General features: G+C 65.1%; 3 protein-coding genes across 3 annotated transcripts in view; 1 reads left to right on the forward strand and 2 right to left on the reverse strand.

Annotated features, from left to right (window-relative positions):
• The window catches only part of AMSG_12303 (uncharacterized protein), a gene marked incomplete at both ends in the record, with an annotated part of 8,075 nt that extends 6,741 nt beyond the window's left edge, over nucleotides 1-1,334 (reverse strand). Inside the window, one exon of the mRNA XM_013898557.1 lies at nucleotides 304-1,334. Within this exon, the coding sequence (XP_013754011.1) occupies nucleotides 304-1,334 (1,031 nt within the window). The remainder of the gene's footprint in view (nucleotides 1-303) is intronic.
• A 2,099-nt stretch (nucleotides 1,335-3,433) lies between these two features.
• On the reverse strand, nucleotides 3,434-4,454 carry AMSG_09943 (testis-expressed sequence 9 protein; the record flags this gene model as incomplete). Its single annotated transcript, XM_013898527.1, has 2 exons — nucleotides 3,434-3,487; nucleotides 3,534-4,454. 2 exons carry the CDS (start codon nucleotides 4,452-4,454, stop codon nucleotides 3,434-3,436), a joined length of 975 nt encoding a protein of 324 aa, XP_013753981.1.
• Nucleotides 4,455-4,809: 355 nt separating this feature from the next.
• Nucleotides 4,810-9,494, forward strand: AMSG_12304 (uncharacterized protein; the record flags this gene model as incomplete). The annotated part of the gene is made up of 2 exons (XM_013898558.1): nucleotides 4,810-7,257; nucleotides 7,320-9,494. 2 exons carry the CDS (start codon nucleotides 4,810-4,812, stop codon nucleotides 9,351-9,353), a joined length of 4,482 nt encoding a protein of 1,493 aa, XP_013754012.1. The 3' UTR covers nucleotides 9,354-9,494.
• Between the last annotated feature and the right edge of the window lie 876 nt (nucleotides 9,495-10,370).

The raw sequence follows: 10,370 nt of genomic DNA on the forward strand, positions 1-10,370 counted from the left end.
TTTTACTGGGGGGGGGGGGGGGGGGGAGTGGGGGGCTTGTGGCTTGTGGGTAGTTGCGGGGAAGGGGGGGAAGGACGCACCTGGAAATGGTCATGGCAGAAGCAGTTTTTCTTTCGGCTGTTGGCGTGGAGTGTCCGTGTTTTTCTCGGCGGAGAGTGCACTGCCGCTTTCTACCTACCTTCCTTCTCCTCCCTCCTCCGCTCTTCCAGCCAGCGCTCAACTGGGGGCGTGGCAGGGTCAATCTGACTGTGTTGTCAGTGTGTGGTGGAGTGCATCGAGGGCATGGGCGGGGGCGGAGGTGACTCGAGGCGTGGAAGGAGCGAGGCAAAGGCGTTCAGCCATGCATCCGGGTCCTCGACCATGGCAAAGTGGCCGAGGTCGGGTAGCCAGACAAAGCCAGCTTGGGAAAGGTCAGCCTCGATGGCGGCGCCCATGGCGGGCGGTGCGACGGTGTCCCTGGCGCCCCAGATGAAGCCGAGCGGGATGTCGGTGGCGCGGAGCGCGGCCATCCAACGGGATTCGCCGTGCTTGAACCGCTGGTCAATGTAGCCGATGAGAGCCGGGAGCCGCCACGCGCCGTCGTGGTACAGCAGGCTCGCCCACATGGCGTCGATGTCAGCCGAGGTGAGGAGTTCAGACGAGATCGAGCGGATTTGTCGTGAGAAGATGGCGTAGTTGGAGAGCCGCACAAAGGCATCGCCCACGAGCGGGAGCCGCAGCAGAACCTGTGAGAAGCGGAATGAAGCCATGTCGATCTTCATGCCGCCGTTGTTAAAGACCACAAAGGCGATGTCGAGGCCGACGGCGTGCGGCGCGCCGTCAGCTGCACTCGCCACCATCTCCTCGCACACGCTGTCGCCCATGTCGTGGCAGACAAGGCCGGCCGAGGTCACGCCGTAGTGTGCAGCGACAGCAAATACCACCTTGGCCTGATCAAAGAGCGAGTATGCGTAGTCTGCCGGGAGCGGCTTGTCCGAGAGGCCGTAGCCAGGCAGATCCAGGACGATAACGTTGCGGTCTGCCGAGAGCCGGCCGGCCACCCCATGCCAATCGTAAGATGACGTGGGGAAGCCATGGACAAGAACAAGCGGGAGACCACACTGTCGACGGCCGATCTTTTGGCACTCGAACAGGATGGTGAAAACGTCGAGCGTGACTCCGGCGACCGAGATGGGGAGAGACGTCGCCCCAGGTAAGCCCGCCCACTCTTGCAGCGGGAGTGGGAGCATGTCGACCGACGACGGGAGCGAAGCAAAGGGCGAGGGCGGTGAGAGGAGAGCAGCGAGGATGAGGGCGAGCACTGCGACTGCAGTTGAGGCAGCGAGGGGATGCATGTGGGTCGTGGGTGGGTGGGCGGGGTGAGGAGAGGTGACGACGGGAGAGGTGAGGGCGGCGATGATCAAGCCAATCCGCGGGGGGAGATGAAGGCGGATGATGATGATGATGATGAGGCATTATGATGATGGTAGTCGTCATCCGGCTGCATCCGCCTCCATCTGGATGCGCGTCCCATTCTGACCCACATCCATTTGCAGGTCATCGCTGCAGCAGTGTTTCGCCGACCTGAACACTTCGCCAAGCGGAGCAACCCGCCTAACTGGCCCCGGACCCGGACGTCAGACAAGACTTGTCCACACGGCTAGGAGTGTGTGTGTGCGCGCGTGTGTGTCTTTGTCTCTGTCTTTGTCTCTCTACGCAAGGAACACCCGAGTGTGAATGATTTGCTGGAGCTGGAAGACCGGCTGGTGGGTGGTGGTGGCGGCGGTGGCGTTGGCGGCGTCCGTGGCTTTGGCTCAAGACGATGGCGGCCTCGTTGTGGATGACTTTGAAGCCGCAGGGGGCTTTGACGACGATTCCGGTGGGATGAATGGACTAGGGATGTGGGCGGATGTTGCTGACTCGGAAGAGTACAACGACGAGCGGATGAGTGACGAAGATCACGCACTGTATGAGTATGTGCTCCAGATGGCAAACGAGGCTGAGGCTATGACCGATGACGAGCTGATGGAGCACGATGAGGAGACGGCCGACATGTACATTGCGGCGGCGATTTCGGTGGCATCCCAGAAGGAGGATGGTGCAAGCAAGCTGTTTACCATTGCTTTGTTCACTGCATTTGTGGAGGAGGCCGACAAGTCCCGTGCCAAGTTGGGCGAGCTTGGCGAGTCCAGTCCGGACGACTGGCTCGATGGGGAGGAGAGCGACGGAAGCGACGAAAGCTACGACGACGGCGAGGACGACGAGGACGACGAGGACGGGGACATGAAGGACGGCGATGACAACCGTTTTCCCGAGTTCGAGGCCGAGGTGGCAGCAGCGCTGAGCGACGCCGCGCCGAGGTCGGAGCTGGTGCCGGACGACTGGAAGATCGGGTTCTCATTTGTGCCTGCAGGGCACGATGTTTACGAGTCAACCCATGGCCCGCTCTCGGAGGCGGTTGCCCTCTGTGCGGCGTTGGACAAGTGCCAGGCGATCACCTTTGAGTTTGATCATGGCGCTGTGACCGAAAAGCTCCTCTCGCGGGCTGCCATCATCGCGCTGCGGACGCCGGTCTACCCGGTGAGCACCGAGCTGGTGGACGCACTCGGCGTCACACCTGAGACCGTAGTCCACGCCCACTACAAGGGCGCGGGATGCACCATCACACCGTACGCAGAGGGCTGGATCACGATGGTGAGCGGGGAGTGGGAGCGGCCAGGCGAGGGCGTGATGGCGGAAGACACCGAGGTGTACGCCCACATCTCGGTGGAGCAGGTCTTGCAGGAGCTTGCGGCGTCGGACGAGTTTGAGGCGACGCTGCTGCACTCGGATCCCGCGGTGGTGCTCCTGGAGGACTTTCTTTCGCCGTCTGAGGTGGCGCACCTGGTGAGCAAGGCTGAAGGCATCGGATTCTCGCGGTCGCTCACGCTCAACTATGACAACCCGAACAAGGAGCAGGCGTCCGATTATCGGACGTCGGTCACGGCACACTGCGACGAAGATTGCACCGCCGACGAGGTGGTGGCTCGGGTACTGGCGCGGTGCGCACGAGCGACGCAGACGCATCTCAACAACTCGGAGCCGCTGCAGTTTACAAAGTACGACTTTGAGGGCTCCGAGTTCCGAGTCCACTCGGACTTTATCGAACGCCACCTCGAGTCGCCGTGCGGCGGACGGATCTTCACGATCTTCATATACCTGCTCGAGCCCGACGCCGGCGGGCACACCGAGTTCCCGGTCCTCGGCCTCTCGGTCCCGCCCAAGGCCGGCTCGGCGGTGGTTTGGGCCAACGTGCTGCCGGACGTCGACGCTGAGAACCCGCGGACTCACCACGCCGGCGGGCCGGTTGAGGCCGGCGTCAAAATGGGCGCCAACCTTTGGATCCACCGTGGCGACTTTCGCCTGGCCTACGAGCTCGGTCTCGGTTAGGCCTACGACTGCAGCTTGAGCTCGCCTAGCGCGAGCACGCGCGCAAACTCGTTCTCGGTAAACGACAGTGCCTTGGCGGCTTCGATATGCAGCTTCTGGCGCTTGAGTAGATCGATGAGCTTAACCTGCTTCTTAAAGGCAGCCAGGAGCTCGGTGCGCTGCTTGGAGAGCCGCTTGATGGACGCGTCGCGGTCGGCGAGCTCGCGGCGGAACTTGGCGGCGTCGTCGCGGGCGGCAGCCTGCGCCTCTGCCAGCTCCGCCTTGACCTTTTCCGCCTCTTCTAGCGCCCGATTGAGCCGGACGTCGGCCGATGTGGCCTTGCTCGCCCGTGCCCGCGAGTCGGCCACCGTCTTGTCGAGCTCGGACTGCAGCGAGCTGGCCTTGAGCGCGTGGGCGTGGGCCTTGCGACGCGCCTCCTCTGCCACCTTTTGCGCCTTTGTCGCCGCAGTCTTGAGCGCCTGCTCGGCACGAGCGGCGCGGCGGTTCTCGTCGAGCGCAGTCTTGAGTTCGGCTTCGGATTCGGCGAGCATGCGATCCTTGTCGGCCGACTCGGCCATGACGCTCTCCAGCCGCTGCTGCATCGCCTGCAGCTCACGGGTGAGGACCGAGACCTGGGCCATGGCAGCCGCGGCCGAGCCGGGCGAGCTCCCGCTGCTGGTCCGCGGGTGCGGCGACCCGCTGCTCTGCGGCGGCGACATGGCCAGCGAGTGCCTCATCGACGCAAGGGTCGACGACGCCGGTGATCCAGGCGTGGCAGTGGCAAACACGGCGCCGGTAGTCGGCCGAGCCGCCGTCCGCAGCGGCGTCCGACCCCGAGGCGGAGTAGCAGGCACAGTAAGCACAGGCTGCTCCGGTGCCGCCTCCGGTGCCGCCATCGGAGCCTCGGGCTGGGGCAGCGGCTCCAAAGCCGGACCGGCCATCCGCTGAAAGTACGCCTCCTGCTCCTGCAGCACCTGCGCCGCATGGCTCTCGGCCCTGCTCTTGCGGGCGTCGAGTTGTTCATTCAGCTGCCGCAGCTTGCGCTCCCTCTCCAGAAGCCTGTCCATCACGAAGGGGTGGGGAGGGGTGGGGTGGTGTAGGGGTGGGGTGGTGTAGGGGTGGGGTGGTGTAGGGGTGGGGTGGGGTGGGATAGGGGGCGGGGGGCAGTCAGTGGCGCCAAATCAGAGTCAGTCGTCCGGTGGCGGCGAATGAGCGGCGAGTGGTCGCTGGGTGGCGGCCGGTGGCGGTCAGGCAGGGTCGGGCCAAACACGCCAGGACACAGGAGAGGGAGGGGAGGGGGATGGCCCCCATTACGCACCACTGCTCTCTCTCTCTCTCTCTCTTTCTCTCTTTCTCTCTTTCCTCGTCCACCGTCCGCACACCCATACACACACCCCTCCCCATTCATTTAGGGCGCACGCCATGGATGCCCTCGTGGAGGCCTGTATCTCTGAGCTCGCACTTTGCCCAGAGCCAGAGGTTCCGCTCCAGGCCCTGGTGAGCCGTGTCGGCGACCGCTGGCCGTACACTGCCGACGACGCCGTGGCATCGATCCTTGCTGCGCGGCTACAGGGCCATGCGCAGGTGGTGTGGCGAAAGGAGAGCGATGCGTATGCACTCGATCCGACTGTGCTGAAAGAGCTGCTCGGCCTGCCGCCGTCGGTCAAGCTCTCGGCGACCAAGAAGGCCGTCCTTGTGGCTGTCGCCAGGAGACGAGCCGCAGGCATCTCCGCCATCGAGCTCGCTCGTGTCTCAGGACTCACCCCCAAGCAAATCTTCTACCAGATCAAGACACTCGCCGCCATGGGTGCCGTCGTCCGCGTACCCATCTTTGACTGCCCGTCGCCTGACGCGCCACCAGATGCACGTATCCTCAACACCTCACTCATTGTGCTCGCAAAGTGCGCACCGGACTCGCTCGTCGACCTCCACAGCCCGCAGGCTGGCATTGTTGTCCACGACGTTCTCTACGACGTTGGATGCGAGGTTCTTCACCGCACCGAGAACAGCATCATGCCGCAGAAGCAGGTCATCGGCGCCATCACAGACTCGCTCGCCCACCACGTCACGCTCTCGACCCGCACCAAACGCGAAATCATCGCACGTATGGCCGAGGCCGGCTACATCACCCGGTTCCTGGCGCGTGTCGTCAACACAGCCGATGCGGCGTCAGACTCGGGATCAGACTCGGGAGCCAATGACGACGACGCCGCCGCAAGCGGTGGTGGTCCTGGCAGCAACAGGGGCTCCGCCAGTTCGGCCCACTCGCAGTTGCCCGCAAGGTGGCGGCCGTGTGTGCAGCTGGTGCGCCGGCCAGACCTGTCGCTGGCGGCGGCGCTGGCGAGGGATGCGGCAGCACGCGACTCGAGCGCTGCTGGTGGCGACGACGAAAACAGCAACAGCGACAACGATGCTATCGGCTCCGACAACGAGGGCGGCGCTGAGGGCGTCGAGAGTGCACCTCTCGCTCAAGCTACCGATCTCGTCACCCTCGACGTTCCCATTCTCGAGGCCATGTTTCGGTACATCCAGAAGGCCGGGACCGATGGCGTGCTGCGGACCGACCTCCGGCAGTTTGCGGCCGGCAACCACCGCCGAGAAGACAAGTACTTTGCGGTCCTCCGTGAGCAATACGGAGTGGTTGCCGTCTCAGTCTTTGCCGGGCGCAAGCACCACCTGCGGGTCTTTGCCTCGGCAGACGTCGAGGCTGCCGCCGTCGCCTCGATGGACATTGCTGACCAGCTTCTTGAAGGTCGCAGCGACCCGAACGAGGGCAAGGCCTTCCACACCTACGGAGAGGCACAGCTGCTGCTCGAGGCGGCGCCGGTCCGCGCCGATGATCGTGCCGAACGGCCGGGCCACGTCTTCCTCCAGCGGCAGGCTGCCGTCATCGAGTGGCTGCAGCAGACGCCGATTGTGGCCCGCGGCGACAGCGAGTTCCGTGCTCGGCTCTCGGCGCTCGGCCTTGGAAGCTCGAGCATGATTGCACAGCGGACTATCAAGCTCCTGCTCACTGACCTGGCCTCGCGTGGCCTTATCCGCCTAGGCGTTCTTCGCTGGCCACTCACCAGCTCATCTGGCCTCGGCTGGCGGAATGTCGGCGTCGCTGTCGCGCCAGACGCCGACTTGGAGAGCCCAGACTTTGCCGGTGCTGTCGAAGCTGTGGTTTCCAGCGTTCAGAGCTTCTCTAGTGTCCGACAGGCCGCCAAAGACGGCGAGCTTCCGCGACGGCACGACGTCATTGTCGACGCAGGACAGGGCATCATCCGGTCGGCGGACATTCGTCGTATCCGGGCCCTGATGTTCAAGCGAAGCTCGGTTCTTCGCCGTGAGCTCACCGCGCTTGCATACGGCTGGGTGGCCGACACCGAACTGAGGGCGTGGATGCTGTGTGCCAAGTTGGTAGCGGCAGCCGACAGAGCGGGCTCGCCAGGCACTGTCAACTGGCGCGAGGCCGTCGAGGAGCTCACAGTCCTCCAGTTCCTGCAGCTCTTCCCGCAGCCGCGCCCACTGGCGGGCCTGGTCGGGGTTCTCTGCAAGGCGCCGGATGCGCCGCGGCTTGTCGCCGACCTTCCGCTCGCGCTGCGGCTCGAGATGGGCGTCGACAAAAAGGTTGAAGCTCACGGCAGCGCACTCATTCACGTCCTCGAGCGCTCTGGGCACGTATCGTATGCGGGTGACAAAGGCCAGGACCTCATCCAGCTCACGCCCGAAGCGAAAACCGAGGCCAACGCCCGGATCCACGCTCTGCGCAAGTGGGTCGGCTCGGCACAGCTCGACTCGGCGCGCAAGTCGTTCCGCGACACGCTCGAGCAGTGCCTCTCGACCGGCCTCGAGACTGCCACTGTCGACACGGTTGTTTTCGGCTCTGTCACGCCACCCACCCGATGATTGTCGACTCGGTGGCAGTCATGTCGTGGCTCCGCATCAAGCTGCGGACCCGCGCCATCCGGCTCGGCCTCGACAAGCTACCGTGGGTGGCGCCTATGTCGTGGCAGGAGCTCGTGCGGCTCAAGCTGCGGACCATTGACCCGACCGATCCCGCCTCACTCAAGGCAGCTGCCACATTCCGCCCGTCGCGGGTCGGCCGCGAGCGCGACATTGCCGCCAACGACGCCGCGGCGCTGGCCGAGCGCGGTCTGCCGAGCGGAAAGAAGAGAAAGAAGCGACGCGGTCGCCGCGGCAAGCGCAAGGCGAAGCGTAGGGGCCGCAGGAGGGCAAAGCGGAAGCGAAGGAAGAGCGACGTAGACCACAGAGCCGCTGCCCACTTTCCGGGCCTGGGTGCGGTCGAAGTCGACCCGCTCTGGGCCCACCCCATCCAATCGCTCGGTGGCCTGCTGACAAGCGCCCAGCGGCGGGCGGCGGTCGCGCTCTATGTTGGCATGACCATGGTTCTCGACTCGTTTAGCTGGTCTCTCTTTCTGGAGCTTGTCGCTCACCACGGCGGTGACGCGATGGTGAGCGCCATCAACTCGCTCTCGATCTTTGAGCTGCGGCGCTGGATGGCGCTCGAGCTGACGATGCAAGACCAGGGCGTTCACTCGATCACCGGCGTGGAAGCCGACGCGCTTGATCGCAGACTTGGTCTCTCTACTCAATGCGAGCCTGGCCACTGGCCGCTGTGGGTTCTGACCATGTCGGAGCGACTGGCGGACGAGCTGCCTTTGCAGTCGGCGGTGATGGAGTGGCAGACCGGGACCGAAGCCAACATGCCAACGGTGGGCGAGATGCTGACGCGTGTTCCGGAGCAACTCACCTCGCTGTGGACTGCGTCGGTCGAGGTGGTGAGGGCAGTCATCCACGCCATGGTCGAGAGCGCCGCCGCCGCGCCGGACGTCGAGCGCGAGGCGCGCCTGGATCTGGGCCGAGGCGAGCAGTTTGACGAGCTCAAGACAAAGATTGTCCGCGATCTTGGTCGTGACAAGGTAGGCGCTGCACTGAACCACCTGGTTTTCATGGAGGGATATGTCGGTGTCGAGCAAGGCGTGGACGCCAGTGGCGTTGACCTTTTGGACCACCTGTTTGTCGACGGCAAGTGTGGCCTGGTCTACGCACGGACGGTGCAGAGCCAACCGTTTGGCGTCGACTCGAGCTTTTACTTGTTTGCCGGTGCATGGCAGCAGACACTGGCAACGCTGCGTGCACCGAGCGGGGCGAACAGCATCGAGCTGGTGTCTGAGGATGTACGCGCCGGTGAGCTCTGTGCTGTTGTGGAGGGCGTCATCGAAGGCGAGGTCAAGGTTGAGGTCGACACCTCGCGGATCCCACCTAACACGGTGCCGGACGGGGTGACCGCGAGTGTAGAGGTCCGGGTGTGGTCGGGCGAGGCGGGCCAGTCCGGCGGTCTGCCGCGGCCATCACCGACCGGCCTTGCGCTGGTCTACGGCTCGGCATCTGCCGACGGCGCCGGCGCAGGCTTTGCTCAGCTGCTGCGGGCCAAGATGACCGAGCGGCGTGCAGAGCACGCAACAGGCACGAGGCGGACCTGGCCGCCCCACATGCTGGAAGCATCGACGGTACCCAAACATGCCTGGGACGCGCTAGCTGACGCGCTGGTGGCCTCACCGGTCGCGCTCTCGTTCGAGACTGCGCTGGTGGGTACAGCAGCCGTCGAGCCGGAGCTCAACTTTGCGCAGGCAGTCGACGCGCTGGAGCGACTCGGTGAGACGACCCGGGTCATCATGCACGCCGACCTGTTGTTGGTGGCAGGAAGCCGGGCCGAGACGCAGGCGACGGGTGATGTGCTTGCGCCGCGGGTTGAGGACAGGCAACGGCTGCACTCGATCGTGCGGGCGCGGCCGCATATCGAGCTGCATGAACTGGCCAGGATCGCGACGCCTGTGTCTGCGGTGCCCGGCGTATGCATCGGATGGATTCACGCGCTGCTCGTCGACGGCACGCTCACCGCCCATGTTGCGGGCGAGCAGGTGTACCTCTTTGCGCCATCGCTTCAACCGCTGGGATGAGGCCCCCGCACCCCGGGTTGTGCAGTCCGGAGCGAGCGGAGGTGGGCCAGGCGCTCGCGAGCATGCGGTGTGAGGCCGACCCGCGATCGATTACCAGGCACCGTATACTCGTCGAGCGACGGCAGTCGCCGCGCCGGTGAGGCTGATCGACGAACTGCAGGCGGGAGCGCAGCTCTCTGCCTCGATGCCGGCTTGGGGGCGCTGCGGCCCGCCGCCGTCGCGGAATAACTGATATTGAACCAATCTTGGAATCAGTGTGAGCTCGGGAGCGTCGAGGTGCAGGCGGCGGCGGCAGGGCGCTCGAGAGCAGCTGCGGCCGCAGCTGTCTGTTGAACATGGCGTTGTACGCCTCGGTTGAGCGGCGGGCGGCGCGATCAGGCAGGTGGTGGGCGGCGCGCTCAGGACGGCGGCGACCTCGCGAGATGCCAAACGAGACCGATTTGCGAGCGACAGCAGCAGTAGCATGACCATTGGTGTGGCGGCCTTGATGGTGGTTGGAAGCTGTGCTCTGGCCATGTCGACGGAGTAGAGGATGGATGGGCGGCGGCGGCGGCGTGCGGCGTGTGCGAGTGGCGTGCAGGTGCCGGGCAAATGCGGGTGAGAGCTGTGTCGCGGACGAAGGAGATGGAGAACGAGAGGGAGAAGGTGAAGGAGAGGAAGAGGGAGAGAAAGAGGGAGAGGGAGAGGGAGAGGGATGGTGGGAGTGGTGGGCGAGTGGGGAGGGTGGCGGGGGCTGGTACGGGTGGGGTAGCCAGGCAGAGGGAGGGGAGACCCTGGCCAGGTACGCCCGCCACCCGTCCGTGCCGAGTGGGGTGATGATGGCGGGCGGGGGTGGTGGAGGTGGGGTGGGGGTGGTGGGGGTGGGGATGGGAGTGGGGTGGTGGGGGTGGGGGTGGGGGGTGGGTGGTGCAGACTGGTGGTGGTGGGAGGTGGGGTGGCTGGTTGGTTGGTTGGTTGGTGGCGCCCGGTGCGGCGCAGCGGCCGCGTGTGGGTGCGGCTGTCATGACAGGCGATGGG

The sequence above is a fragment of the Thecamonas trahens genome (assembly GCF_000142905.1).
Source record: "Thecamonas trahens ATCC 50062 unplaced genomic scaffold supercont1.54, whole genome shotgun sequence".
Taxonomy (NCBI): domain Eukaryota; order Apusomonadida; family Apusomonadidae; genus Thecamonas; species Thecamonas trahens.